Below are 26,400 nucleotides of genomic sequence, written 5' to 3'. Positions count from 1 at the left end.
CAGCCTCTCAGTGCCGTGGTGGTCTGTGCAGGCTGAGCTGGGTGCAGACTCTGCTCCCACGGCCGGCGTGTTCAGATGGAGCTCCCGCGCGTGTGGAGGCAGCGAGGATCTCGCAGAGCTGTCAGGTACCAGCTGGCAGTTGCTGGAAGTTTTGCAGGGAGAGTGGGCGTGTAGTGAAGCTGTTTTGCTCCTCAGCACGTGGCATTGCTGTTAATCTGCTTCCCCATAAATCTGACAGCAGCTTCCTCAGCGCTGGGAACCTGCTATTCAGCTGCTTTCATCTTCTCCCCTCAAATGCTTTGTGGGGACCTTTGAAGTGCCGAGGTCTCAGGCTGGGGTGCGAAAGCAGAGGTCACAAGGTGACCTCGAGACACCCCTAAATTTTACAGATCTCTAGGCACCCTTCAGCCTGACACATTTGTGCTTAATTCCTCCTCTGTGTAATGGGGAGGGTCATGCCTCATGCCAGCCCGAACAGCCCACAGGAAGTAAGTCAGGAAAAGTGTTTTTCCCTCAGAACTTCAAATTTTTGGACCGTGCCATAGAAAACAAGTGGGTGTGCTTTGGGTTGTCCTAGACAAATGAGGCAAACGATTCCCTGCTCCCTGGCCTGGCTCACACACACACACACACACGGTGTTTCTCGTGCCCTTTGTTGCCTCTGGAATCAGGAACGTGGTTTCTCCTCCCTGCACTTGTGCAGAGGGGGGTGTGTGAGCTCATCCTCTGCACAGCTCGGGGCTGTGCTGCACAGATGAGCCCCTGCCTTTAGCTTTGTTGGTGTGTGTCAGGGTAATTGTCTCTGGATTTACACTCTGCTCTTCACTAATGCTCCCGCAGCTTTGTTTGGGTGTTTGCAGGCAGGAGATCTGAGGTGAAATCCGAGTCCTTGAAGGGACATTCCCCTTCTTGCTGTCTTTGCCAGTCCTGTGCATCTGAGGAATCAGTAAAGAGGAAGCAGCTTAGCAGGTTTTTTCTGGTCACTTGGGAGTCCTGAATTTTTTTCTTATTTCTTGTCCTCCCTTCCAAAAATGATTTACATAAAGAACGGTTTTCCCACACCTGTCCAAGTTCACAGTAGTCCCTTTCACCTGCTTTGTTCCTAACTTGGATTCACATTAAAGGATCAAAAATACGATGCTCTTCAAATAATAACCAGTGCCTGACACCTTTATCCTTTATACTTGAAAAGAAACTTGACTTCTGTTATGCTTTGTTATCCTGTCATGTTCTTCCTTTCCATTTTATCTCTTTTTTTTTTTGTGTATCTCCTTTTCAAATGGAGCTGTTCCTTCCAGTGGATTGTCCATGCCTCTCTGGGCCTGCTCCTGTCATCCCTTCAGTTAGATCAGCAGGTTTGACATTGCAAAAAAATCTTCTGATTTTATCTTAGAGCCAAGAAAATCCCCAAGTATAAACTTGCTTATAATTTTCTTTGTGTAGCAGCTGTAGTTAGAAACCTGAAAGGGTTTTTTTTTTTATACTAAAACATTACAGTGAGGGGCAAAAATCCAGAAGTAGAGGTGGTACTGCCACACAACTCATGAGTGAAAACTTCCTCTGATGTAAATATTTGTGAGCCTTCTCTGGTGTGTGGGGATGGGAATTTGGTTTGGATGAGCGAGTCCTACATGCACAGTTGTGTAGGAAACAGAGCTGAGAGAGAGGTTGCATATTTAATGTTATTTGCAGTGAATTATTAGGTTAGATGAGAGAGCTTTAGCTGGAGGGTTTTAGCTTTGAAAGTAGCAGGGAGTTGTGTTCCTGTTATTCTTAGGAGTGCCTCGGCCCTTCAAGCTTACAGTTGACATCTGCCATTTTCAGACACTTTATAGGAATCACTAAAATTGCTTAGGATGGTCACTAAAGCCACAGGTCTGGAATAACCCCCCAGGGACCTTACAGGATCTTGTGTACGTGATGGATAATGTGAATTGCTGCGCTGATGGTGTCGGTGAGAGCTCCCTGGCAGCGCTTGGCAATGGTTTGTTCCTCTTGCCACATTTGCAGTGCACTTCTGTGTTCAGCTCTAACTGCTACCAGGAGCAGTTCCTGGTCTGTGCTGCAAGAGAAGGGCCTTTCTGCACGGTTACCTGAAAACATGCCGTGGTTTTGAGGAGCCAGAGCGCAGATGAGGCGATGGGGAGGTTGCAGGAGCCGCAGCCCCCGCTGTGTGTGCAGTTGTGTGCGAGCTGCTGTGGAGCCCCCCGTGTGCCTGCTGTGAGTCAGTGCTGCTTTCTGCTTGACCTCCTTTCTTGGCTGCCCACGGCGTGTGCTGACACATATCTGAGCCCTGGGAGCTGGGGCTCCCGAGCACACACACGGGCAGGGCTGTGCTGGGGGAGTGGTGCCCCTCAGGCCAGGGGGGTCCTGCTGCTGCAGCGATGGTTGGGGTGGGGGTGGCTGTTCTGGGGGGCTCTCAGACTCTCATACATCTGTGGCAGCTCACGATTTCCCTGCCTGGCTCTGCAAGTGGAAGTTTGGTCATCTGAGGTCCTGACCTGCTGCCTGCACTTCCGAGCAGCTCCATGATTCTTTTTTTTTCTGGTTTTGGTGGCAATTCAGTGTTCACAGAATCCCAGAATAGTCTGGGTTGGAAGGGACCTTGGATACCATCCAGACCCACCCCCTGCCATGGGCAGGGACACTTTCCACTATCCCAGGTTGCTCCAAGCCCCGTCCAACCTGGCCTTGGACACTTCCAGGGATCCAGGGGCAGCCACAGCTTCTCTGGGCAGCCTGTGCCAGGGCCTCATCACCCTCACAGCCAACAATTCCTTCCAAATATCCCACCTAACCCTGCCCTCTGGCAGTGGGAAGCCATTCCCCCTGTCCTGTCACTCCATCCCTTGTCCCCAGTCCCTCTCCAGCTCTCTTGTAAGCCTCCAGTGTTCTTTACATTTAGTTAATCTGGAGTTCTTTATTTCACAGATAAGACAAAGTAGGAAATTAAAGGTGTCTCCATCAGTTTTGGCTGGGTACAGTTTGAGTGTTGGGGGTTCTAACAAGCTGAATAGCAAACTTAATTCAGACTACAAACATTGCAGGTTTATTTGGAATCAGAAATTATTTCTCATGGAGTAAGCAGCAGAAATATTCCCTCTCCATCATCTTTACTCTCTCGTCCTGCACACAGGCTCATAGCCCCTCCAAAAGCAAACAGCCCTGATCCTGATGAGAGATGTCTTTCTCTCGTGCCTGACCCTGCTGGAAGCAGTGCTGGTGATCGTCACTGGAGCTGGCAGTGGACAAACTGGCTTTTGACTCCTGCCCCTGAATAATCAGCCTGGCTGTTTGCACGCCGGCAGAGCTGCTCTGCAGACACTGGAGTTTTGCTCCCTTCCAGCAGCTGAGGATCTGGCCCAGGGTTACCCACAGGAGTCAACCCTCCAGTACAGCTAAAATCAAAATGCATCCCTTATTTCCCAGTCATCCCAACGTTCTTTTGTGTCACCAGTGTTAGGAGGCTCGTAGATGCAGACTAATTGAAAACAGCTCCTTGCTGCTTTAGCTGCAGGAGAAGAAGCTCTGGATGCTGGAGTTCAGGTCCTGACAGCCAGAATTGCTTTCCACACACTTTTTTTTTTTTCAGATTTATTTTTATATTTGTGCCATTTCAGCATCAACATGCCTTGTGTTCAGGAGTTTAGATTTGAAGTAGCTTTATTTAATGACTTCTTCCTGTTGCCTTTAGCAGATCGAGTGTATAAAGAGATTGCTTAAATCCTGCGAAGTTGGGCGTGCCCTCCTCTAACGCTGTGGTGTCTTACAGAGCTCGGTGTTTCTCTGGCTGATGTGGTGATGCTTTTGGAACAGAACCAGTGAGCCCCCTTTGCTGTGTAACACCCCCCTGTGCCCAGAAAGTTTGCAGTACACACTGGTAACAGATAACTGGGGTGTGAGAGCAGTGCAAGGTACAAACACACCCGTGTCTAGCAAGGATCAGTCAGCTCCGTGGGTTTGTTTGGAGTGGCAGATCATTGTGTGTGTTCACAGCCCAGCCAGGTCTCTGAGGCTGCTGCTCTGTCTGCATAAATTGTGTGTCTGGGTCAGCTGCAGTGCCCACAGCACAGATGCACCACAGGATACCTGGGGGCTTCCCGAGCTGTAATTCCAGACTGGAATATCCCCATCTGGAGCTCCACTATTCTGGTATCATCACAGACTGGTTTTTAAGTAAAGCAAAGCAGAACGTTAGCTTCAAATATTTGATGCTGCCTCACAGCCTCTGCTGCCAAGTGTGAGCTCTGGAACCAGGAGAGCACTTGCTGCAGGGGGATGGATGAGTTGCTGGCAGATGGAATCCCTTGGAAGCAGCAGTGATGGTACAGAGGGCTGTGTGGAGCAGCCAAGGAGCTTGGAGTGGAGCTCTCAGTGCAGCAGCTGCAGGAGTGCCAGGGGAGGGGTTCCTGCAGTGGCCTCTGTGTCCCTGGGTAGCTGCAGGTGACACAGGGTGGTAGAGCTCTGCAATGTGTATCCAGCGTGCCCAGTGCTTGGAAGCTCTTCTGGAGCTGCTGTGATGTGGACAATGGCTTTTAGATACTGTCTGCAGTATATATATATATATATATATACATATATTCTTGGTGTTCTGTCCATGTCATGGATTAACCTGGCTCATGGCAGTGCTGGGCTAACAGCACTCAGTGATCCCAGAGGTCTTTTCCAACCTTAAGGATTCTGCAGGGCGTGGAATGTCCTGATAACAATCTGTGCAGTAATTAAGAAATAGATACTTCCCTGCCAAACAGGATCTGCTCTCTCTGTTACCAGTTGTTACAGATTTTAGATGTACAGGTTACAGATTTTGTTGTTGATGTTATGGACTGTGTCAGGTCTGTAGAACTTGCCTCCTGACAAGTCCTCTCTGGCTGTGGATGGTCTGTCTGCAGCCATGAGCCGTGCCAGGCGTTTTAAAGAAGGCAGCTTCCCTCTCCCTTCTCTTTGCCATGTTTGGAAGGTGAGTTTGCTGTGACTGTCAGAAGCTATTGGGTTAACATTTTATGCACTTAGAGAGAATCAAGTGTTGACTCAAGACACGATGCTCCAGTGTGACTTGATGGCTTGAAACCTCGCTGTCAAGACGCACTATAAATATCCCATCATCTCGCTGCTGAGCAGCCTTTGGCACCACCAGCTCTCGAGAGGGCTGCTCTGTGTGTCAGCTGGGCTGGCTCTGCACAGCTGCCCTGTGTGTGCAGCCCTGGACCTGCCACCACCTCCCCCTGGCACCCAGCACGTCCAGGGGGAGCGAGAGGCAGGCTGGGCAGAGCTGACGGCGCCCCTGAGATTTTGGGGGTGGGAAGTGTTTGGTGAGTGCTGTTGGTCACAGCTTGCTGGATGGTGTAAGAACTGCTCTCTGGAAGGAGCTGATGGAGGAACTGCTTGTTCATTTGGAGTTCTGGAGGACTGCTGGCAGCACCTGCACGTCTGGCCTGTCTGTGGGGATCACACAAGGCTTTGTTTTGACACTGCCGAGACCCCATTTTCTGGGCAGGAGTGGTTTAGGAGAGGATGGTGCTGGCACCATGTGTGGATTGGAGGAGATTTACACTAATTCAAAGAGCCTGTGCAGGACAGTCCCTTCTCCAGCTAAAACCAGGCTTATTTCCATGAAGGATGAGTTGTGTCTCAAGCTTAATCTGATCAGTAGAGGGATGGATGAGCTCTGGTGTGAGCTCCAGGTCAATGGCACAGCAGCCCAGCACGAGGAGGCACAACACAGCTGGAGGTATCACTATTATTTTGCCTTCCAGCAGTGACTAAAAGACTCTTCTCCTGCCCACTGAATGCACAGGTGCAGAAGACAAATAATGAACTCTTCAGCGGGGACTAAAAGTGGTGATAAAATTTAGAATCATCACCAGTTGTTACATCTCAGCCAGGATAGATTTGTTTTAACTACTAAGCCCAAGTCTGACCCTGAATCATGCCAGTGTGTATAAATTCTCACAGCAGCTTCTGGCAATGACAGATTGTCCTTCCAAGGAGCCCTTTGTCAGCTTTGTGAGCCACTTTGTGATTCTGGGGTCACTTAGAGCAGTCAGTGTGTGTGCTGGACACTTGGCTTGCTGTGTTTTGCTCTTTCAGGTGCTCCCCGAGGTGTCTGATCCCCTCCCTGCCTTCCAGTTTTGGTTCTTTCTCCACACTGGGCTGTGGCAAACATGTCCACTCAGGAGCAGTGCTTCCAGGAGAAGGTGTCACTTCCACAGCTTTTTGGGAAGGCTTTGTTGCTGTTCCTGCTCAGACAGGAGGGCAGGCACGGTGCTGGTTTCCTGGGGTAGCTTTGTGCAGCTGCAGGGCTGGTGTCAGGAGGCTTCTGTGGCCCTCACATGTGCCTGTGTTGTGATGGGCACTGCTGCTCCCTGAATTGTTTCTTTCACCAAAAGCTGAGAAAATGAGGCAAATCCTTGGCTGTAGTCCAAGCAGAGATAACAGTGGGTCAATGTTTGGAGCCTGGGTGCTGTTGTCCAGTGGACTTCTCGCTGGAAAATCATTTTCCTTTTGCCAGCAAAAGTTTCTTTTCTTTCCCCTCAGGCCCCAGGGAGTTTTACTGTGGATGCTCTGCAGCTCCTTAAAATGGAGTTCCCTTTTCCCTGACTCCAGGGCAGTTTCTGTACCCCAAATGTCCATTTGATCCCTCCCACACCGTTCCCCGTGTATTTTGTTTTGCACTGCTCTGGTCAGTGAGAATTTGGTCTCTGTTCTGTTCAAAGCAGGTGGATTGTTGTGTCTGGTGAATGTGGGTGCAGACTGGTTCCCTTCAGCACCAGGCAGTGGGAGGAACTGCAAGGTGAAATTACTTTTTCCTGAAAGGCCATCATCTGAAAACACCTCAATCTGCAGAGGAATATTGATGTGTCATTAGAACTGCTCAAAAGCTGATCCAAATGCATCCACTTCCTCCTTAAAAGTGATGAGGGTCCTTTATCTTGCTTCTCATCACCCCTTTTCAAAGGAATGGGCAAAACGGTCTGGGCACCTTTAGCTCAAAACCTGGGATCAGATCTCTTCCTTATTTCCCATCCCTCTGAGCTCAGAACTTCCTTTTTCCTGGCAGTCTGCACAGGGCTGTAACGTGACCTCGAGGAATCTTGTTAAGTCATACAGATTTAAACTGTGGTTGAGCATGCAAGTTTGAAGTGTTTTTGCCCCAGGGATGAAACACTTACCCTTGTAACACATTCCTGTAAATACTGACTGCAAGTTTCTGTCTACATCAGGTGCATCCCAGTTTAGCTCCTTTGTGCTCTACACGGTATAATTACCCCCCTTTGCACTCCTGAAGGTTGGTCTTGCCATCATACAGGAGTCAGTTTTTCCCTGTAGGATGTTAAGGTATGAAATAAAATCCTCCAACAAAAGCTGCCCCTCGAAGCACGTGGAAACCACTCCAGGCCTGGCAGAGCCTGGGCTGGAAGAGGCTGCCCCGAGGTGTGCAGGGGGTTTGGTTGGGGAGGTGTTTTGTTTCAGGCCGTAATTCAGTGGTTTCACACCCCTGTAGTTTTGGATTCCTGAGGCCTCTGTTGTGTAATTGCTCTCGAGGTCACCTGGAAAGGCTCCTGCCCACTGCTGTGTGCTGTGGGTCCTGTGGGAAGAGCAGGGACACACTTGCACTGTCACCTTGGAACTGGGAAGGTGCAGGGCTGGACAGGACCCTCTGCTCTGGAGGGGAAGGGGTTAGGCAGGTGAAGCAGGGGGTTGTAGAAGAGGCCCGTTTCCCCCTTTCTCTGTGGCTGTGAGGCTTTAGAGTGTTTCATTTTTTCATTTTGACCTGTTTTTTGTCTAATTTGCTCTGTTTGGCATCTGGCTGATCCTCAGGGCCACCTCCTCCCACAGCTGTGGGGTTGCTGTGTGTTTGACCAGCGCTTGAGGACACTTTCAAGCCACTTTCAAGTGGCTTCTGCCGTTGTTCTCCAACTCTCCTCTCACAGCCTGATGTTCATCTCTCAGTGTTGGTCCCATAGTCTGCTCAGCACAGGTACAGCCACTGGGACACATTTCCCAGGAGATCAGAGGGCAAAACCTTGGTCAGAGCACTCTACTGTTTTCCCAGTCAGCCATCTCACTATTAATTAATTGTTGCTTGGTGTGACAAATCATTTGTCAGCCTCAGTGGCACTGAGGGGTCTTTGCTGGGATGCAGAGATCGCTGTAAGTTGGAAATATCCTGGTCCTAGTTTGGGTTCCCGTCAGTGTGAAGGGAAGATCTGAGACCTTGAGATCTTCAGCTTCCCTTGTAATGTTTTTTTTTTCATTTAATTTCTTCTTAGTTGAATTTTTTTCATTCGAGCAGGCTGCCAGCTGCATTCAAATTATTGTTTTTTCTTTACATTTGGAGGCACCCAAAAATAAGTGGTTATAGTTCTAAACAAACTATCTTGAAGAATACAAACAGATCCCACATCCCTCTGAGTTCACTCAGCCCTCTTGTGAAATTTAACGTGTAACTTCAGTTTCAGGACTGCAAAGATTTAAATGATACTTTGGACTGGTGGTCGCGACAAAAAATTTTGATTTTTGCAACAATTCTTTTGTTTTTGAAATCTAGGGGGAAGCAGGCTGATGTAGGGAAGGACACGAGTGGGGTCTGGGCCACCATCCCTTGTGAAATGATGAGAGCACGTTAATCTGAACCTTTAAGAAAATGGTTGTTGTAAAGTGCACGAGTGTGAGCTGGTTCTGCCAGTCCACCGGGCACAATAACTGCTTTTATTCCTTCTGGGATGAGGGCAGAGAAGGCAGAGGCAAATCATAGTTCCTATATATGAGCCAGTTCCTATATATCAGCAGAGTTCCTGCAGCAGGGAGCTGAAAGAGCAAGTGCAGGCAGCCCCAGCATTAAACCAAACTAACACTAAATACTCTGTGGTTCACCTTGTACTCTGCAGAATCACACGAGGAGAAATCCCAGCTAGGCTGGCAAGGGTTTGTTCAAAAATGAAATATTCCTCTGTATTTATGTCTTCCCTCAGTGCTGGAGCAGAAACAGGCTGTTGCATGTGGATGCTGATTGTGATAAGAGGGTGCAAAGAGGGGCTGCCCTCGCGCTCAGCTGTGCCTGCAGGGGTGGAAGGTCTGGGTGCTCAGGGAGCAGCTTTGTTGTGCCTGCAGCGTGGGGCCCTCAGCTGTCCTTCATGTGATCTCAGGCATCTTCCCTGCCGTATTTTTAGAGCTGTTGTGCAAAGAAGATTAGCAAAGGACTTAATATCGGTGTGGATATGGATTCTTTCTCAAATATGGCAATGTTCCCCCTCGTTAGGTGATGGGTTTGGGTGCTGTTGTAGCTGTATCACTGGCGTGTGTCTCTCCCTGGCCTGTCCTGGTTCTCCAGGTGTGGTTCAGCTGACTGAAATAGTGGCTGCACTCCCTTAGTCCTGGTCTGGTTTTTGCTGGATTTAATGACAGTTTATTAGGGAGCCTGTCTGCAGCTGGGTCAAAGTGGGGAAAGAGGGAGTGGTGTTGAGATCCCGGGGCTTTATCTTCAGGTGGGAGCCAGAAGCAGCTGGATGCAGTGGGGGGGGGGGGGGCAGGTTCACACTGGTCATTGTGGCCTTGCAGTGGTGAGGGGGCACTTGGAGCTCAGTGCTCCTGGTGAAGCTGTTCACTGAGGCCTTTGGAGGCTCCTGGTCCCAGCAGAGCAGCTCTTGTTCCTCTGCAAACTCCCTCAAATGTTCCTGGCACAGCTGCACCCCTGAAAGAGTAGAATCACAGACTGGTTTGGGTTGGAAGGGGCTTTAAAGCTCATCAAGTTCCACCCCCTGCCATGGGCAGGGACACCTCCCACTAGCCCAGGTTGCTCCAAGCCCCATCCAACCTTGGACACTTGGACACTTGTAGGGCTGGGGCAGCCACAGCCTCTCTGGGCACCCTGTGCCAGGGCCTCCCCAGCTTCACAGGGAAGAATTTTTTCCCAATATCCCATCTAAATCTGTCTTCTTTTAAAGACCATTCCCCTCTGTCCTATCAAACTGTTCACCCTGGTTGAGGTGACGACTGGGGCAGCCTTCTCTCAGGGTAGGGTTTTCAGTGACACTTTTTGCAAGTGTGTTAAGGGCACAGGGAAGGAGTGACACGGGACAAACAGCTGAAAAATGCTTGCTAAATGTTTTGTTATCCCAGTGGCCTACAAAGGTGTTCTCAGCTTTCACTGTCTGACTGCTGGGACTCCAGTAACTAAGAGTGGGTGGCCTGGAGGCACTTGCTGGGATCTGCTAGAACAGGGAAGAGCAGCAAGGCAAAGGCTGTGGCCTCGGGATGGCACGGGATGGTAGATGGAGTCTGGAGGAGTGTACCCTGCAAGTGTCCCGTGACAGTGCCTGACATCTAGGCATGAATTCCCATCACAACAAATTGAGCTGCTTAAAGCAGTGCATGTGCCTTTGCTGGCTGGAGCCACGTGGATCAGTGTTGGAAACGGTTTCACTCGCCGTGGGAAGCTTTTTATTTACCTGCGCTGGTTTAGTTTTCCCTGTGATGAGAGTGAAAAGCATAGGTAGAAGTTCTCCCAGAAATGTGGCAGAGCAGGCAGGACACTGCTCAGTGCCTTGGAGAGCAGGATTTAAAGCCCTGTGTGCTCTGTTATGGCCAGAATTCCAGCTGGCACTGCCTGCACTTCCCTCCTGATACCGAGCAACACGATAATCTGAAATAACTCCTTTCCCGTCCAGAGCTCCAGGAGCAGGAGACATGGAATGTGTCCTTAAGTGCCTGGGCTATTTTGGGAGCAGGGGCCATGAATCCATGCAGGGGCAACCAGCCTTTTTGGATTGCTGTGGGAACAGGGAATGTGGGTGCACTGACAGCGCCCCGAGCTCGACAGTTATCACATCAACGTTTCCTTGGCGTGGACACTCCTCTCCTGAGGAGCTGTGTTTTTATGCACTGAATAAAATGGTTGGGTCTTATGGAAGATGGCAAGTTGGCAGCACCTCCTGGAGGTTAGGGTTGGCCTTGGAATGGTGGCAGAAAAATCTTAAAGCCAAAACGTGGAGCTCCGAGAGTGCGGTGGAAGGAGAGCACAGATTCTCCTGGAACAGCTCTGGTGGAACTCTGGGCAGCTTATGCAGCAGTCACATATCTACAACAGAATCACAACATGCAAGACATTTGTCAGAAATCCAAGGAAAACATTCTGTCCTGCAAACATCTCAGAATATAGTAAGAGATGGAGAAGTGCATATAATAAGAGATGCTCCTCTTAGGGAAAGAGGAGCAACAGTAGGTTTATACAAGTTAACTTGCTGCAAGTGCCATGGAAAACTGGATTTCTGTTGGAGCTGATAAAGGGCTTTTCAGAGGGATGTGCTAATTAAAAGAAGGAAGATTTCAGAGCCAGGACAGAACTGCTTCAGAAATGGATAAAGCAAGGCAAAGTGAATAGCCGACAATTTACGGTCTTACCCTTGATAGTTTAGGGCCACTAGAACTGTTTGACACATGACATTTTAAAGTACAGAGTGTTAAATATTTTTAATAGCTTCTTCATGCAGACGGTATTGACTTGACCCAGAGATAATGAAATTCAAGTCCTTAGCCAGCAGAAATCAGCAGAGCTGTGCTTGCTTTTGCCATGAGGTTCCTTATTATGAGTCCCTTCCTAGTACTCCTTAACAGCAGGATTTTGTTTCTGCGTCATGTGTGAAAGAAAAATTATATTAACACACGTTTGGCTGATGAGTGACTTGGTCCTGGCTCTGCTTGTAACTATTTTGCTTTAACTTCACCTCTGAGAGAAGTGGAGTCAACACAGGGGTTGAGGGGCCTCTGTTTTGTTGGAGTTTTACTGCAAGGGAGTTAATTGATCCAGAAAGAATCATAGAATCATAGAATTAATTGGGTTGGAAGAGACCTCCAAGATCATCGAGTCCAACCCTGGATCCAACCCCACTGTGGTTACTCAGTGCCACATCCAGCCTCATCCTGCCACATCCAGCTTCATCCTAAAACCCTCCAGGGACGGTGAATCCACCACCTCTCTGGGCAGGAAAGTTAAAGCTGATCCTCCCAGAAGCTGAACTTGCTTTGTTTTCACTTCCAGGCGTACGAGAAGCGCTTCCCTACGTGTCCAGAGATCCCAGTGTTCCTGGGGAGTGAAATCCTGCACGAATCCAGGAGCGAGGACGGGGCTATTCACGTCATCGAGCGGAGCTGCAAACTGAACGTGGACGCTCCCAGGCTGCTGAAGAAGGCAGGTGGAACCCGGGGCACAGGGAGACCTGGGCTTTGTTGGCTCCTGGTAAAGGCTCCTGAAGTTACCCTTTCTTTCTCTTTTCTCCCCTCCTTTTGGTTCTTCCCCCCACCCCCTCAGATTGCAGGGGTGGAGCATGTCTTCTTCATCCAGAGGAACACCGTGAACTGGAGGGAGCGAACCCTCCGCATCGAGGCCCACAACGAGACCTTCGCCAACCGCGTCGTGGTGCGGGAGACCTGCAGCTACTCAGTGAGTGCTCTGCTTCCTTGGGTGCTGGAAGGATGTGATGGGAACTGGGCACTGATGACAGGGTGGAGGTGCTGTGGAGGGATTTGGGCACTCCTGCAGCACTGGACAGCAGCGTTCTGTGATCAGATATGGTTCTTGTGCTTTGGGAAAGGGACTTTGGACAAGGGCCTGGAGGGCACAGGGAATGGCTTCCCACTGCCAGAGGGCAGGGCTGGTGGGATATTAGGAAGGAGTTGTTGGCTGTGGAGGGTGGGGAGGCCCTGGCACAGGTTGCGCCATCCCTGGAAGTGTCCAAGGCCAGGCTGGACGGGGCTTGGAGCAACCTGGACTCGTGGAAGGTGTCCCTGCCCACGGCAGGGGTGGGTAGAATTAAATGGTCTTCAAGGTCCCTTCCAACCCAAACCATTCTGTGATTCAGCCCAAGCTTCTTTGGGTTGATTGGGATTCTCTGATTAGAGTGAGAGTAGAAAACAGAGATGGTGCTCCAGAGCTGCTGGTATTCCCAGAGTTTGTTTTCGGTTGAAATTCAAGTTAATAAAAGCATCTGGATCTTGAGAATGTATCTGGATGTTTAGAGTGGAACCCTTAATATTTATTACGATGAGAGTCTGGCAATTAATTTTGCCCACAACTAAGTCAAAGTTTTAGCACCTTGTCATGATCTTTGTGCTCTGAAGATTTGGAGAAAGGTCTTGAGCCTTATTTGTGGCCTGGGCTGTCTCAGCACAGGGTGCCACTTCACTGTAATTGCGCTCGTAGGGCTCGGTCACCGTTAAACAGCTTCAGCTGTTTCTGGAAGCAATCAGATACTGCTTTTTGTTCCTTAAACAAAAGCCCAGATCCTGTTACTTACCTGCCCTTTTGGCAGGCTGGACAACAGCTCAGCTTCTTGGGAGCCAGCAAGCCGTGAGCAGCTCCAAGCAAGCGGAGGAGCTGCAAAGCTGTCAACGTTTTGGATGGTTGAGGGGGTTCGTGAGCCAGAGATCACTTGGTGGCTCCATGGGGTTTCCTAAAAACCGCAGTAAATCAAACTTCCATCATTGTCAAAGGCGCTGATGGGTCCGAAACGCTCCCAGGTCATCTCTGGGATCTCTCAGACATTGTTACACTTGCTGATTTTGGCCGTGTCCCGTGTCCTTCGGAAGGAAACGTCAGCTTCGAGGGGAACAGGGTGGGAGCTCCTGGCTGCATCCTCAAGATGGTTCCCTGCTCTATTTTTACCAGTTCCCTTTTCCCTGCCAGAGTGCACCGGAAGCAGGTTTATTCTCATCTTTCCTTTCCTGCAGGGTTCTCTGAGGCAACTTGGAGAAATCTGATCCTGCTGCTGCAGTTATTAACTGTGCCCCCGAGGAATCTGTCCTTTATCCTATCGCTGTGTGGGGGCTGGAACTGTTGTTCCCTCATGTCAGTTTGTGAACAGCAGCACCTACAGAGAGAAGGCAGAGCCTCCTCAGGAAAGGGTTAAGTTTAAAAGAGGAAAAGATTATTTAGTTTTTACCATATATAGAGTTAACTGAGGGGAAATGACTGGAAAGGTGTGTTTTGAACTGAGCAGGAAAATTCCCTGCTCTGCCACGTCTCCAGTGTTTTGGGGGGGAAAGGCTGACATTAGTGGCTGAGTTCCCATCCAAAACTAGAAAAAAAAAAAACCCTGGTTTTAATTTTTCTTCTCTGCAGATGTAGAAGTTTTAATTACATGGCCCACAAGGCCATCCCTTGTCTTTCCATAAGGAGCTCTTGACATCGTGGTTTCAAGTGGGCAGATTCACTCCTATTTTAATGCAACTTTTGGTACTATTGTTACCTCTCAGGTCTGCTGGGGCAGAGGTGGGGTTGAACCTTGACTTCCCCGTGCATGTGAAGAATGTTGGGTTAAAAAGCACCCACATGCCCAGTTTGTGATGGGTTTCTGTTACTCTGGGAGAATTACCCTGTTAAGTGCAGTCAGTGCTTCCTCTGCCCCCTTGGCTCTGTAACTCTGGAGATCAGCCAGCGTGGTGCCAGGGACGAGGGCCCTGCCATTCCACGAGGATGTGCCAACCCCACGTGTCCTTTGGGGGGGTAGGTGCACCCTGAGAACGAGGAGTGGACGTGCTTCGAGCAGTCGGCGTCTCTCGACATCAAGTCCTTCTTTGGCTTCGAGAGCACGGTGGAGAAAATCGCCATGAAGCAGTACACCTCCAACATCAAACGGGTAAGAGGGGGGCCACAAGCCCAAATCCCACACCTGCTCTGCGTGCCTGGATTTTTTTCCTTTCTGGGAACAGACCCAGTGTGGTTCTGTACCCTTTGCTGTGGCTCTGAAATCCCTCCAGCGGGCAAAGGAAGGGAGAAGCCGGCGTGCAATGAGCAGAGAACAATCTGCTGGCTGGAATGTGGCTGTCAGGGATGGAGCAGGCCGTGCCAGAGGAGGGCTGCAGTGGATGCTGGGGGTGCCAGGCTCCTCGGACAGTGGGGACACTGTTCTTGTGCGGGAAGGGAAAGTTGGGGGTGAAAATCAGCACCCTGTCTCTCCTGGGCAGAGGCACTGCCTTTCACTGGCCTGTTGGCCTGGGCTGCAGAGGAGCAGGGCAGCTGACTGATGGTTTGGAGGCAGGAGAAGGAGATAAGTGTTTTAAGGGCAGCTGCACCCGTAGCACTGGGAATTTGCCTGTCCAGTATTAATTGTAATTCACCCTCGATATTCACCTTTCCCACAGAAGGGTTCTCAACAGGGGGGTGCAGATGGTTCATCTCTGGCAGCCTCAGTCATCTGCCCTGAGGAAAACCCTCCACCCTGCTGGGTCTGGAGGATGCTTTTCCTAACAGGAAGTTTTCCCCTGCAGGGCAAGGAGGTGATTGAGCACTACCTGAAGGAGCTGATCTCCCAGGGGATCACGTTCATCCCACGCTGGAGCCCTCCGGCCGGGAGCGGGCAGGATGAGCCGAGCCCGGCTCTGGAACACGAGGCTGGTGACATCCCACTGGATTCTGGGGCTCCTGGGTCCCCCTGCCCTTCTGCAGAGGCTGCCAGCCCTGATGGTATGTAGTGCCCAGGCTCGAGTAGCACTAAGGAGTTTATTTTTATTTCTTTTGGCATCAGGTTTTTCTTCTGGATTGTGGGTGAGGAGGAAGGAAAGTTGTTTTCTCTTTTTTTTTTTTTTTTTTCCAAGAAAAACAAACAATGGGTTTTTTTTTTTTTTTCCTTTCCTCCCTAAAACTGAAAAGCTAAGAAAAGCTGCACGAGCAGTATGTTTTTGAGCTTAGAAAAGAAAATGATCTGCCCTTTAAGGTATTTTCTACTTTGGAGTAGAAAAAAAAAAAAAATGGAGAAGCTTAAAAGTGTCTTGAATATGCTAGAGTTGAATTTTAATGAAATATTTTGTCTGTTTCAAAATTAATATTCTTGGGGACCAGTTTGGTTGGCTTTTGCCCCTTTATCAGGCCAAGACAAACTTGCAGAATGTTGCCTCATGCATTTCTCCCAGAAAATACCTGAATGAGACTTTATCATGCCATGTCTGATACCTTGTAGACTAAATAAAATACTTCTCTGACAAAAAAAGAAATAGGAGGGACCTTTGAATTTAGAGTTGTTGTCATTCCTCAGAAGGAAAGACAGCACTTGTTTTGCTGAGTGTAACCAGGGAAAAATCTTGGAATTTGGAAATGTCTGTTCTCACCTGACCTTTTTTTCTGCCTGTATTCCTGCTCCCCAGCTCACGTGTAGCACTTCCAAACATGTTTTCTGTGCTATCCTGCTTACCCTGTGGGTGTCCAGCCCTTGTTTGCAGGTCGTGGCATCTGGTGCAGCCCCTTGTGCCTCGTGAAGAGCAGCTCTGAGGTTGTCCCCCAGCCCTGCCCCTCGTGTGCCCTGGTGCCCTGTTCCCCTCACTGGCACTGCACACCCCAGCCCTGGGTGGCACATCTGGCCCTCAGTGCTGGCAGCCACCAACCCCTTGTCCTTTGTCTCTGAGCTGCTGGTGTGCACAGGACTTCTCTCCCCCTGCTAAACCTCCCCCCTCCCTCTCCTTGCTGTCAGAAATGGGGTGTTATTCTCCCTTTCCCTCTGCTGTCCTTGAGCAGAGTAACAGTCTGGTTTTCCAGCGAGCTGCTTTTTTAGCTTCTTGTTTATTGGAACTGTGCGTGAGACTTGAGGACAACTGGGGATTGAAGTGCCCAGGTCTTGGAGTGGTTAGTGAGCAGCTAGAGCTCGTGATTTATCTTTTGAAGCTCCTGCTGGAGCAGTTCGGGCTGGATTGGAATTATCAGTGTTCTGAGAGACAAGCGCAGCGACCCAGTTTGGACCCACTCCGTGCTCGCTGTCTGTGGTCTCCCACCACCAGCCACTGTGACACAAACCCTTCCCTCCCTCGGGCAGCTGCAAAGAGGCTTCTCAGGCCACTTCTCCTCTGAACTATTCCCTCGGGTTTTTTTCCTCCTTCCAGCTGACAAGCTGGACGCCGATTACATCGAGCGCTACCTGGGCCAGCTGACGCCCCTGCAGGAGAGCTGCCTGATCCGCCTGCGCCAGTGGCTGCAGGAGACACACAAGGGCAAGGTGGGTAGGGGGAGATGGAGGGGGGGTTCTGCACCTGGGATGGGGCAACACACACTGAGGAATGAGGGGCTGGAGAGCAGCATCTTGGAAAGGGATCTGGGGGGTCGTGGTTGATGGCAAGTTGAACGTGAGTCAACAGTGCCCTGGCGGCCCCAAAGGGCCGCCAGGGCACTGTTGACTCACGTTCAACTTGAGTGACAATAGGTCAAGGAAAACAGAAGGATGGTTGGAACATTCCCCTGGAAAGCAGAGTCCATCTAGAGGAGCTTTGCCTGTCCTTTCTGTGTGATCTCTCTCAGAGCTGAGAGAGAACGTGTCTCGTCTGAGCACAGGGAGTTTGAACACCGTTTATAAAACCGTCTGTTTCCTCTTGGAAGGATTAACATGTATCACCCAGGTGGAGCTAAAACGTAGCAAAGGCTTAGCTCCACGGTTCCGTTGCTGTTTAGCTCGTGAAGAAGTTACCTTGTGTGTGAGAGTGTGTGAGTGGAATGGTGGATGGAGAAACATCCACCTGAAAACCTCAGGGTGGGGAGAACAGTCAGTGTGAGAGTCTCCCAGTGGCTGATGAGCTCCAGCCATCAACAACGCTGTTGAATATGTAAAAGCTGATAAATTCGCAACACAAATCATCTTCCAAAGCTCTCCAAGACCACTGGTGTCCAGGAACATCAATGACTTGTTGGATAACGGGGACCATGTCCAGGGGCATGACTACATACACATAGCTATGTGTGTCTGTAAATACACACACACCTGAGGGAGCAAAGGGCCCCTTGAAGGGCTGTAACTCCTCCCTGCAAGCTGCTGTCATGTTAGTGTGATGCTCTCTGCCTGGGAGTAAACACAGTAACAGCTTAACTAACAAAAGGGCCCCTACTAAATATTGGTTGTGATCTGTGTCCCCCCTGATTCAGCCTCTTGACAGATAAAAGGTGCTTGACAAGTGGGACACAAAGCAAGGGGCAGGCAGGGATCAGTCCCCAGGTATAATTGTGCTCTGAAACACAGGACATGAGGTTTTTCAGGTCTGTGGAGGCCTGTCCAGTAAAACAGTGGTGTGGTAGGAGATGTCTCACCTATTGGGAATCCACTGAAAACGAGCCCTAGATGGGAGCAAGACAGGGAGGCTTTATCCATCCCTGTGATCTGCAAGGATCCTGCTTTCAGCTGGAACAGGCACCATCCAAACATTTGCCTGTTTCGTTCTCTGGGTTGTTTTTTTTCCCCCCTCTGTGTCAAAGGCTGGGGAATGGAAGCTGGAGAAGCAAAAAGTGAGGGCACGTGAGGAAAAGGGGAACAGCTGCCCCTTGGGGTGCTTGGAGCTCGGTGGGATGTGCTGGGCCAGGGACAGCTGATTGCTGAGCTCTCCTACCCTTGGGTGGGCTCTGGGAGCTCAATCCCCAGGGGAGCTTGAACACTGGAGGAAGGAAGGTGCTGGCTATTGGAAATTCATCCTGAACCCTCTCACACTGTTCCCCTGTTCACTTCCCCTGATCAGAACAGTACAAAACCAGGAGCTGGGTTTCCAAGCCTTGGGTTTTCCCTGGAGAGGCTGTTACCTTGCTGTGACAGTCTGTTCCTTTCATTCTGAGCAGGGATGTCCTTATTCCTCTGTCAGAAAAGATCAAAAAATAGATCTCCTGTTTCTTGGAAAATGGCCCTTCTTATTTTCGTCCTTTCTGTCCTATTTCACTATCCCTTCCCTGTCCCTTCCAAAGCAGGCATTGCCTTTAGAATCAGATTTATTGTTGCTTTAAAAATCTGAGGAGCTGAAGGAACAAACTGGAACGGTGTTAAAATTGCAGCTACTTGAAGCTCCCAATCATGGCTTTGCACTGTGTAGAACAGTGCACACAGTTTCACACCGGGCTGAAATTAAAACTTCATTTTCTTGCACGTGGGAGTTACTGCTTTGGTTGGACAAGGATGAAAGACTAATTCCACTGTGGAATAAGTCCCCTCGGAGCTTCCTGCCTTTGGTCCAAACAGAAGCCCTGGCTTTGCCTCCTGCCTGAAGCTGTGAACCAACAGAGGAGGTTTGAAAACGTGAAAAGTAACAAACCTTCCCCCAGCCATCCCCTCTCCTGGGTCCTGCAGGAGGTGCAGGGGCTGTTGTGGGTGTTGGGGCTGATGTCTGCTGAGTAACAGCTGCCTCTGAGCAGCAGGAGCCCAGAGGTAAATCATCTGATGAAAACTCTGCTGTCTCTAATCTTGCTGTGATGCAGAGGAAACGTTGGGGGCATTCCTCTAGATACTCCTGAGATCCTGTTTGGGAAGGCTGCCCTTCCCTTTCCATGCCGAACAGATGCAGTATTAGAACGTGCTGAACAGTGTTAATCTCCTACCTGCTCCTCAGGTGCTTTGGGTTTACTTGGGGCTGCCTGAACTCTGCCCCATTCTTTAGGTGAGTCAGTTCTCAGCTTGTGAAACCGAGGTTGCTCCTGCCCGACACTGCTGCCTGATTCTTTCTGTCCTGATTTCTGTTTTCCTGAGCGTGGCAGTGGACAAACAAAGGAGCTTTGACTCCTGAGCACGCTATTTTGTGTTACAGCAGGGCTTGGAGTGCTTGTGTTAAGCAGTGTGGATGCTCTGGGGGACACAATCCGTGCTCCACAGAGCTTGGATTTTTAATGGAAGCTTTTGGTGGAGCTGGGTGAATGAATCCAGCAGCACGTGGAGCTCTAATCCAGTTGGGTTTGCAGCTGACAGGCTGTTGGTGAGATCTGGTGCTGCTGTGGAATCTGTCAGAGTCATTGTAATTCCTGCTGCTTGGCTTTGCTGGCAAGTTTTCCTTGATTTTTTTTCAGCTAAGGGGAACATGGGAGATCTGGGAGGAGGTTGGAATAAGCCATTCTACAGGCTTGCTTTGGGAAAGCAATTTTGTGCCTGTGATGCCACAATTACTGATAGCGTTGGGATGAGTGATAAAGAGAGGGGGATATCGTAGCTTGGTTGATTTGGAGCAAGAGTTAGTGTGGTGGGGGGGGGGCAGGGAAGCCTTTGGAAGCATTCAGCAGCTTGCCAGTTTAAACACCAGCAGCAGGGCCTGCACAAGGGCTGGAATTGGTGCTGGTGGGATCATTCAGACTGCACAGGCTGATGCCCCTCCAAACAGCCCATGCTTGACCTGGTTAAGGTGTTAGCTGGGACTGGTTTCCATCCTGTGCTGATTTGCCCTGGGCAGGTAAACTTGCAGCTCCCTGACTTTCACATGGTATTGTGCTTGTCCTTGTGGATAAACAGCCAAGGGAAACATCAGCCAGCCTGGGGTTTGCTAGGGCTTCTGGGACTTGGATGAGGGAAAGGCTTCCCCAAGGCAGGGAGCTGGGCCCTTCTGTTTGCTCCTGGCACCCTCTGCTGCTGCCAGCTGGGTTAGCTCAGGAGGGAGGAGGGACACGGGTGTCATGTTTGGTTTAGTGCCTTGGTTTTAAGAGATTCAAAAGCAGTGTGCACTCTGCAGCCTCCTCTGCAGGGCACATGGCACGTGCCAGGCCTGACCCCTGGGCCTTTCTCCTCCCCCAGATCCCCAAGGACGAGCACATCCTGCGCTTCCTGCGCGCTCGCGACTTCAACATCGACAAGGCCCGGGAGATGCTGTGCCAGTCGCTGGCGTGGCGCAAGCAGTACCAGGTGGATTATATCCTGCAGTCCTGGAGGCCCCCTGCCCTCCTGCAGGAGTACTACACGGGGGGGTGGCACTACCAGGACAAAGGTGAGGAGCTGACACCGATACTGCAGCCCAGTCTGGTGATGGGACCTCACCAGTCACCTGGGAGTTTGGAGGAAGTTGTATTGACACTTTAATAGTTACCAGAGCAGCTCGGTGCCTGCAAACAGCCACCCTAGTTTGCTGTAAATTTATTTTCTCTGCTCAGTTCAGGCAGACTGGTCAGTGCAAAGCAGCACCTCTTTGATAAGGCTGCCTTGAATCCGATTTTTATCCTTCTCAAAACATTCAAAGGGGCTTTTGTAAAAGGTTCTAGGGTGATAGGTAGCCTGGAGACTGGGGTGCTTCCCTCTTGAAAGCCTCCTGTTTGTTTTGAAGATGGGCGGCCGCTCTACATCCTCCGCCTCGGCCAGATGGACACCAAGGGTTTGGTGAAAGCTCTGGGAGAGGAGTCCCTGCTGCGACACGTGAGTTGTGCCTTCACATCTCACCTGAGGAGCTCTCTGCCCCTCGGGGTGTTTAGAGGGCCTGTCAAAGCAGGAATGGTTTGGATCGGAAGGGAGGTCAAAGCTCATCTCACTCCCACCCCCTGCCATGGGCAGGGACACCTTCCACCAGCCCAGGTTGCTCCAAGCCCCGTCCAACCCGGCCTTGGACACTTCCAGGGATCCAGGGGCAGCCACAGCTTCTCTGGGCAACCTGTGCCAGGGCCTGACACCCTCACAGGGAGGAATTTTCTCCCAAATATCCCATCTAACCCTGCCCTCTGCTGTACTTCTGGGTTCTGTGGTTTTTAAAATAAGATCTCCAGGCTGTCCTGGTTCCTCAGCCATCCTCAGGCTAATCCTTGTCTGTGCTCTCCTTGATTGCAGGTTCTGTCCATTAACGAGGAAGGGCAAAAGAGATGTGAGGAAAACACCAACATCTTTGGCCGCCCCATCACGTCAGTATTGCTGGTTTCCCTGAACCCCTTACAGAGATTCACTGACACGGTGAAGAATGTTGCTGTGGAGGTTTGGGATGACTGGGTTGGTGTCCTTAGGGCTGAAGTGCAGACACACACAGTGAGCGTGTCTGTCGCAGACTGTTTGGGGAACAATATGTGTATATACATGTATATATGACTAAAATGCAGACAAATTCTACAGTTTCATACGAAAGCAGGTATTAGTCCTTCCTTATATCTCTTTATATCACATTTCAGATGAATTTAGTCTTCCTGTCTTGGTGATTTTAATCCATATCTTTGTAATTATAGTGATTTTTCTTTATAGGAACCTGCCTGCCATATTTCACATTCATTTAAAATGCATTTTTAAATTATTTTTAGCAATAAGCCTGCACACTTTCACCCCTTCTAGTGTGACATTATACGTTCTTGCACTTAAGTCTGGGTGTCTGTTGTACCTGAAGCTCACCTGGATTCAGGTGTCTCCTGCCTGACTGGAGATCTGCTTTTTATTGGAACTCCTGCTCTCCCTTGTTGGCTCCCCTGGATCCTGCACGGGCTGTGGCGTTACTGGTGTGCTGTGGATCCTAAACTGGGCAGCCCCTGGCCACTGCAGTGCTGACAGGCCTTTCTCTGGGGGTTTATTTTAGATCCTGGACGTGCCTGGTGGACTTGGAAGGGCTCAACATGCGTCACCTGTGGCGGCCTGGGGTGAAGGCCCTGCTCCGGATCATCGAGGTGGTGGAGGACAATTACCCCGAAACCCTGGGCAGGCTCCTCATCGTGAGAGCACCCCGGGTGTTCCCTGTGCTCTGGACCCTGGTGGGTGACAGCTGGGCTGCAGATCACAAACAGCTGTGCGTGTAACAAATAGCTGAACCAGCCCGAGCCAGGGAGGGAGAAGCTCCCAGGTAACTCCAGGCTGAACTCCTGAAGAGGCCACAGCATTGCTGCAGAGCCCAGCCTGTGCCTGGAGCTCACTTGATCCCAGTGATTGTCATCTGTCAGGACAGGGTGTCAGACCTAAATTGCAGCTCTTCATGCAGTGGGAGCTCAAGCTCGGTGGGTTCTCGTATGGATGGGAAGATGGATGTTTTTTAACCTCGTGCTGGAGGACACTGAGGAGTAATAAGTAATAAATAATAAATATGGTTCTGCCTGGTGCCTGCTGTAATGTGAGACATGGCCATTAAATTCCTTGTGAGGTTTCTGTGTGAGGCAGTGACAGCAAACTTCTTTTACATGAAGTAGGAAATGTTGTGAGATGACAATAAACCCCAACATACCCCGGTCAGAGTTCACTTTCCATTTGTGACCCCTGTCTTTGGGGAAGTACTTCAGCATTTCAGAGCTACTGGGCTGCATTCCCACTGCTGAGACCTTCCAGTCTAGAGCCTAAAGCATCCTTGTGAGGTGGTGCAAATGTTCTCTCTAACTTCCCTCAGTGACAGTGATGTCTTCTGTGTCCTTTTTCCTTCAGGTCAGTCCCTTTATCAATGAGAACACACGGCAGAAGTTCCTCATTTACAGTGGGAATAACTACCAGGGCTCAGGAGGGCTGGTGGACTATGTGGATAAAGAGGTGATCCCAGACTTCCTGGGAGGAGACTGCATGGTGAGTGTTCTTTGCTGTTGTGCAGGTGGAGTTGATTCCCTCTTCCTCCCCACCCTGGCCTTCCACTGCCCTCTGGAAGGGTTAAACCTCTGTGCTGACTGGGATACCCCCTGCTCCGGGCACAGGGCAGGTAATTTGGGCACAGGAGACCACCCTGAAGTGGTGGTGCTGCCCTGGAGAAGGGGATTAGAGGTCAACTCTAAATGGAGCTCAGATAAACCTTGACAGTTCAGTAACCTCAGTCCCGCTGTGCAGTCCTAGCCCAGCTGAGGGTGTTACTCTGTGTCTGACACACACCAAGTGTTCCCGGGACAGGTGACTTGTAATTCCCGCCTGGAACACCATGAAGCCTCATGTCTGTGTGTCCTCTGCCCAGTGCACTGTCCCAGAAGGTGGCCTTGTCCCCAAGTCACTGTACCAAACCGAGGACGAGCCAGAGAACGCTGATCACATCCGGCTGTGGACAGAAACCATTTACCACTCTGCAAGTGTGCTCAGAGGAGCTCCACACGAGGTACAGACCCCACTTCCCCGGGCTCAGGAGGGGCTGAGCTGGGACACTGGGGGGTTCCTTCTGTGAGGCTGAGTAGAGCGGCAAAGGGCTCCCCAGGGTGAGCAGGAGATGGCTGGGCAGCAGTGCTGCTCCTGGAAGGGTGATGTTAGGGGTGTTAGCTGGAAGTGTGGGAGTTAAGAACAGCCCCTTGAGAAGCAGCGTCACTTGTCTCTGCTATGGCCTGATCTTCTGTAAGATGCACTCTCTTCCTTCTCCTCCTGGGGGAATTAAAGGTTTCCCCTCTGGCAGTTCAGCTCTCAGCTGAAGTGATTGTTCAGTGCAGGCTGGGATGGCAGTGGGGGTGATATAAGAAGGTGTGTGCTGGGAAGAGCCTGATGAGAGTCAGCAGGAAACAGAATGTCCCAAAAGGAGCACCTGAGTGTCCAATCAGGCCTCTGTTCTCACTGATGGGGAGTGACTCTGATTTGGCTCCTTGCTGTGTTCTATGCCTCTTTTCCACAGAGGTTTTCCCAGAACTAGTGACTGATTTACAAGGAACTCTAATATGGGAAGAGATAGGATGAAAACACTTGAGCAGATGTCCTGTGGCAGGAGACTGGGAACGGGAATGGTCTCTATCCTCCTCAGGAATCAAGGCCATGAGCCAGCTGAAGGACTGTGTGTGCTCCACGGGGTGGGGAGGAGCACACCGGGTGCCACCTGACCCTGCAATGGGCTTGCTCTGCTCCTGCTTTAGATAGTCGTGGAGATTCTGGAAGGGGAATCCGTCATCACCTGGGACTTCGACATCCTGAAGGGGGACGTGGTGTTCAGCCTCTTCCACTCCAAACGAGCTCCTGAGCCAAGTTGTCACAAGGAATCCACGTTACCAGGTCCCTGTGCTGGGGACAACGTGCAGCTCATCGACAGGACCTGGGTGCTGGGCGTGGATTTCAGCCGCGTGGAATCCCCGCTGGTCTGCCGGGAAGGGGAGAGCATCCAGGTCAGGGGGGTCTGGGGGAGCATCCAGGTCAGAGGGCTTGGCAGGAATCTCACAGTCCTGCAAACTCCAAAATGAGCTGCTGGTGGGGAAGGAATTGATGACCTTAAAGCCACTTCCAGTGCCTAAAGGGGCTCCAGGAGAGCTGGAGAGGGACTGGGGACAAGGGCCTGGAGGGACAGCACAAGGGGGAATGGCTTCCCACTGCCAGAGGGGAGGGTTAGATGGGATATTGGGAAAAAATTCTTTCCTGTGAGGGTGGAGAGGCCCTGGCACAGGTTGCCCAGAGAAGCTGTGGCTGCCCCTGGATCCCTGGAAGTGTCCAAGGCCAGATTGGACGGGGCTTGGAGCAACCTGGGCTGGTGGAAGGTGTCCCTGCCCATGGCAGGGGGTGGGACTGGATGAGCTTTGAGGTCCCTTCAACCCAAACCATTCCAGAATTCTCTGATCATTCTCTGGGTTCCCTGTGAAAGTGCCTGCTGTCCCAGCCCTGCTTTAGAGTGAGCCATTGGCAAGAGACTCCCTGGTAAAAACCTGGTGGAAAAGAACCTTTTTTACTGGCACTGCAGGGGAGTGTCTCAGGCAGGTGAAAGAGGTGACACCTGTGCCCAGAGCTATCAGCCCCCTCGGGGTTTTTTTTGCTTCACTGGGTCGTTTAGCCATTTCCCAGGACTCCCAGTGGTCACTGGTGTCCCTCCCTGTCCCCAGGGGTCGCACGTGACGCGCTGGCCGGGGTTTTACATCCTGCAGTGGAAGATGCACGGGCCGCCCCCCTGCTCCGGCTCCAGCCTGCCCCGCGTGGACGATGTCCTGGCCTCCCTGCAGGGCTCCGGCCACAAGTGCAAACTCATCTACTTCTACGAGGTGTTGGCCTCCAAGGACTTCAGGTGGGACGTTTGGGGGGGATTCACTGCGTGATTTTGCCCTAGAGAAGCCAAATGAGAGGGCTGAGTGTGAGTTAAACGTTTGGGTACCAGCGACCCCCACTGGGTGTGTGTTTCATTGGTGATAACTTTGGCACAAACTCGGTGGCATTTGGCACAAACAATCTCCTTTAGTGCTGGAGGTACTGAGGGCCCCCCTGGCTGTGTGTCCACCTGAGGAATTCGGGTTTCAGGTCTTGCTTGCAGCTACCAGAAGAGCAGGAGGTTTTTGACTCAGGAGGTTTATCTTAGTGGGGAAGATTTTGAGAGAGCTACTTTTGAAGTAAGCCAAATATCAGCTGGGCTATTTCCCAGATACTCTGTCTGGCAGAGAAGGATGAGCAGTGACTTGGAGAGCACTTCTGAGCAGGTGAACAGTCAGCCTTTGGGAGGGTGTGCCTGGCCTCCTCCTCCAGTGCTGAAAGGACTTCCCAATCACCATTAATCTGAATTCTTTGTGAGTCCTTGACCTCCCTAGAGCTGGAGGAAGTGTTGGGCAGAACGGACTTGCAGGTGGTGACCTTGAGAGGTGACCTGGGCAGATCCTGTGGAGTCAGAGCAGCACCAAACACCTCCCTCCAGCTGTGCAAAGATGTTCCTTGGTGCTCTTCCTGCTTTAAGTGAGCCCAGCCTGCTTTTGGCAGCAGCTGGAGATGATGGCTGGGCACTCTGAAGTTGGGACTCTGTGCCAGTCCTTGGGCTCACAGTGCCTGCTGCATTTGGGGTGCACTGGAGTTTTCCTTTCTGCTCAGGGGGCAGCAAAAACAG

General features: G+C 50.9%; 1 protein-coding gene across 2 annotated transcripts in view; it reads left to right on the top strand.

Annotated features, from left to right (window-relative positions):
• SEC14L5 (SEC14 like lipid binding 5) overlaps positions 1-26,400 on the top strand; it is a 34,519-nt gene that overhangs the window by 7,578 nt on the left and 541 nt on the right. For both annotated transcript variants that reach the window (XM_027889572.1, XM_027889573.1), the window contains exons 4-16: positions 12,041-12,190; positions 12,311-12,442; positions 14,508-14,636; positions 15,268-15,463; positions 16,870-16,982; positions 20,508-20,697; positions 21,031-21,119; positions 21,525-21,595; positions 22,252-22,423; positions 23,082-23,216; positions 23,593-23,730; positions 24,467-24,712; positions 25,418-25,596. In XM_027889572.1, the coding sequence (XP_027745373.1) occupies positions 12,041-12,190; positions 12,311-12,442; positions 14,508-14,636; positions 15,268-15,463; positions 16,870-16,982; positions 20,508-20,697; positions 21,031-21,119; positions 21,525-21,595; positions 22,252-22,423; positions 23,082-23,216; positions 23,593-23,730; positions 24,467-24,712; positions 25,418-25,596 (1,940 nt within the window). The remainder of the gene's footprint in view (positions 1-12,040; positions 12,191-12,310; positions 12,443-14,507; positions 14,637-15,267; positions 15,464-16,869; positions 16,983-20,507; positions 20,698-21,030; positions 21,120-21,524; positions 21,596-22,251; positions 22,424-23,081; positions 23,217-23,592; positions 23,731-24,466; positions 24,713-25,417; positions 25,597-26,400) is intronic.

The sequence above is a fragment of the Empidonax traillii genome, unplaced genomic scaffold (assembly GCF_003031625.1).
Source record: "Empidonax traillii isolate 1590-97213 ecotype Southwest subspecies unplaced genomic scaffold, ASM303162v1 scaffold267:size678996, whole genome shotgun sequence".
NCBI lineage: Eukaryota > Metazoa > Chordata > Aves > Passeriformes > Tyrannidae > Empidonax > Empidonax traillii.
Note: the sequence above shows the minus strand (reverse complement) of the source record. Positions and strands in the feature narration are given on the sequence as shown.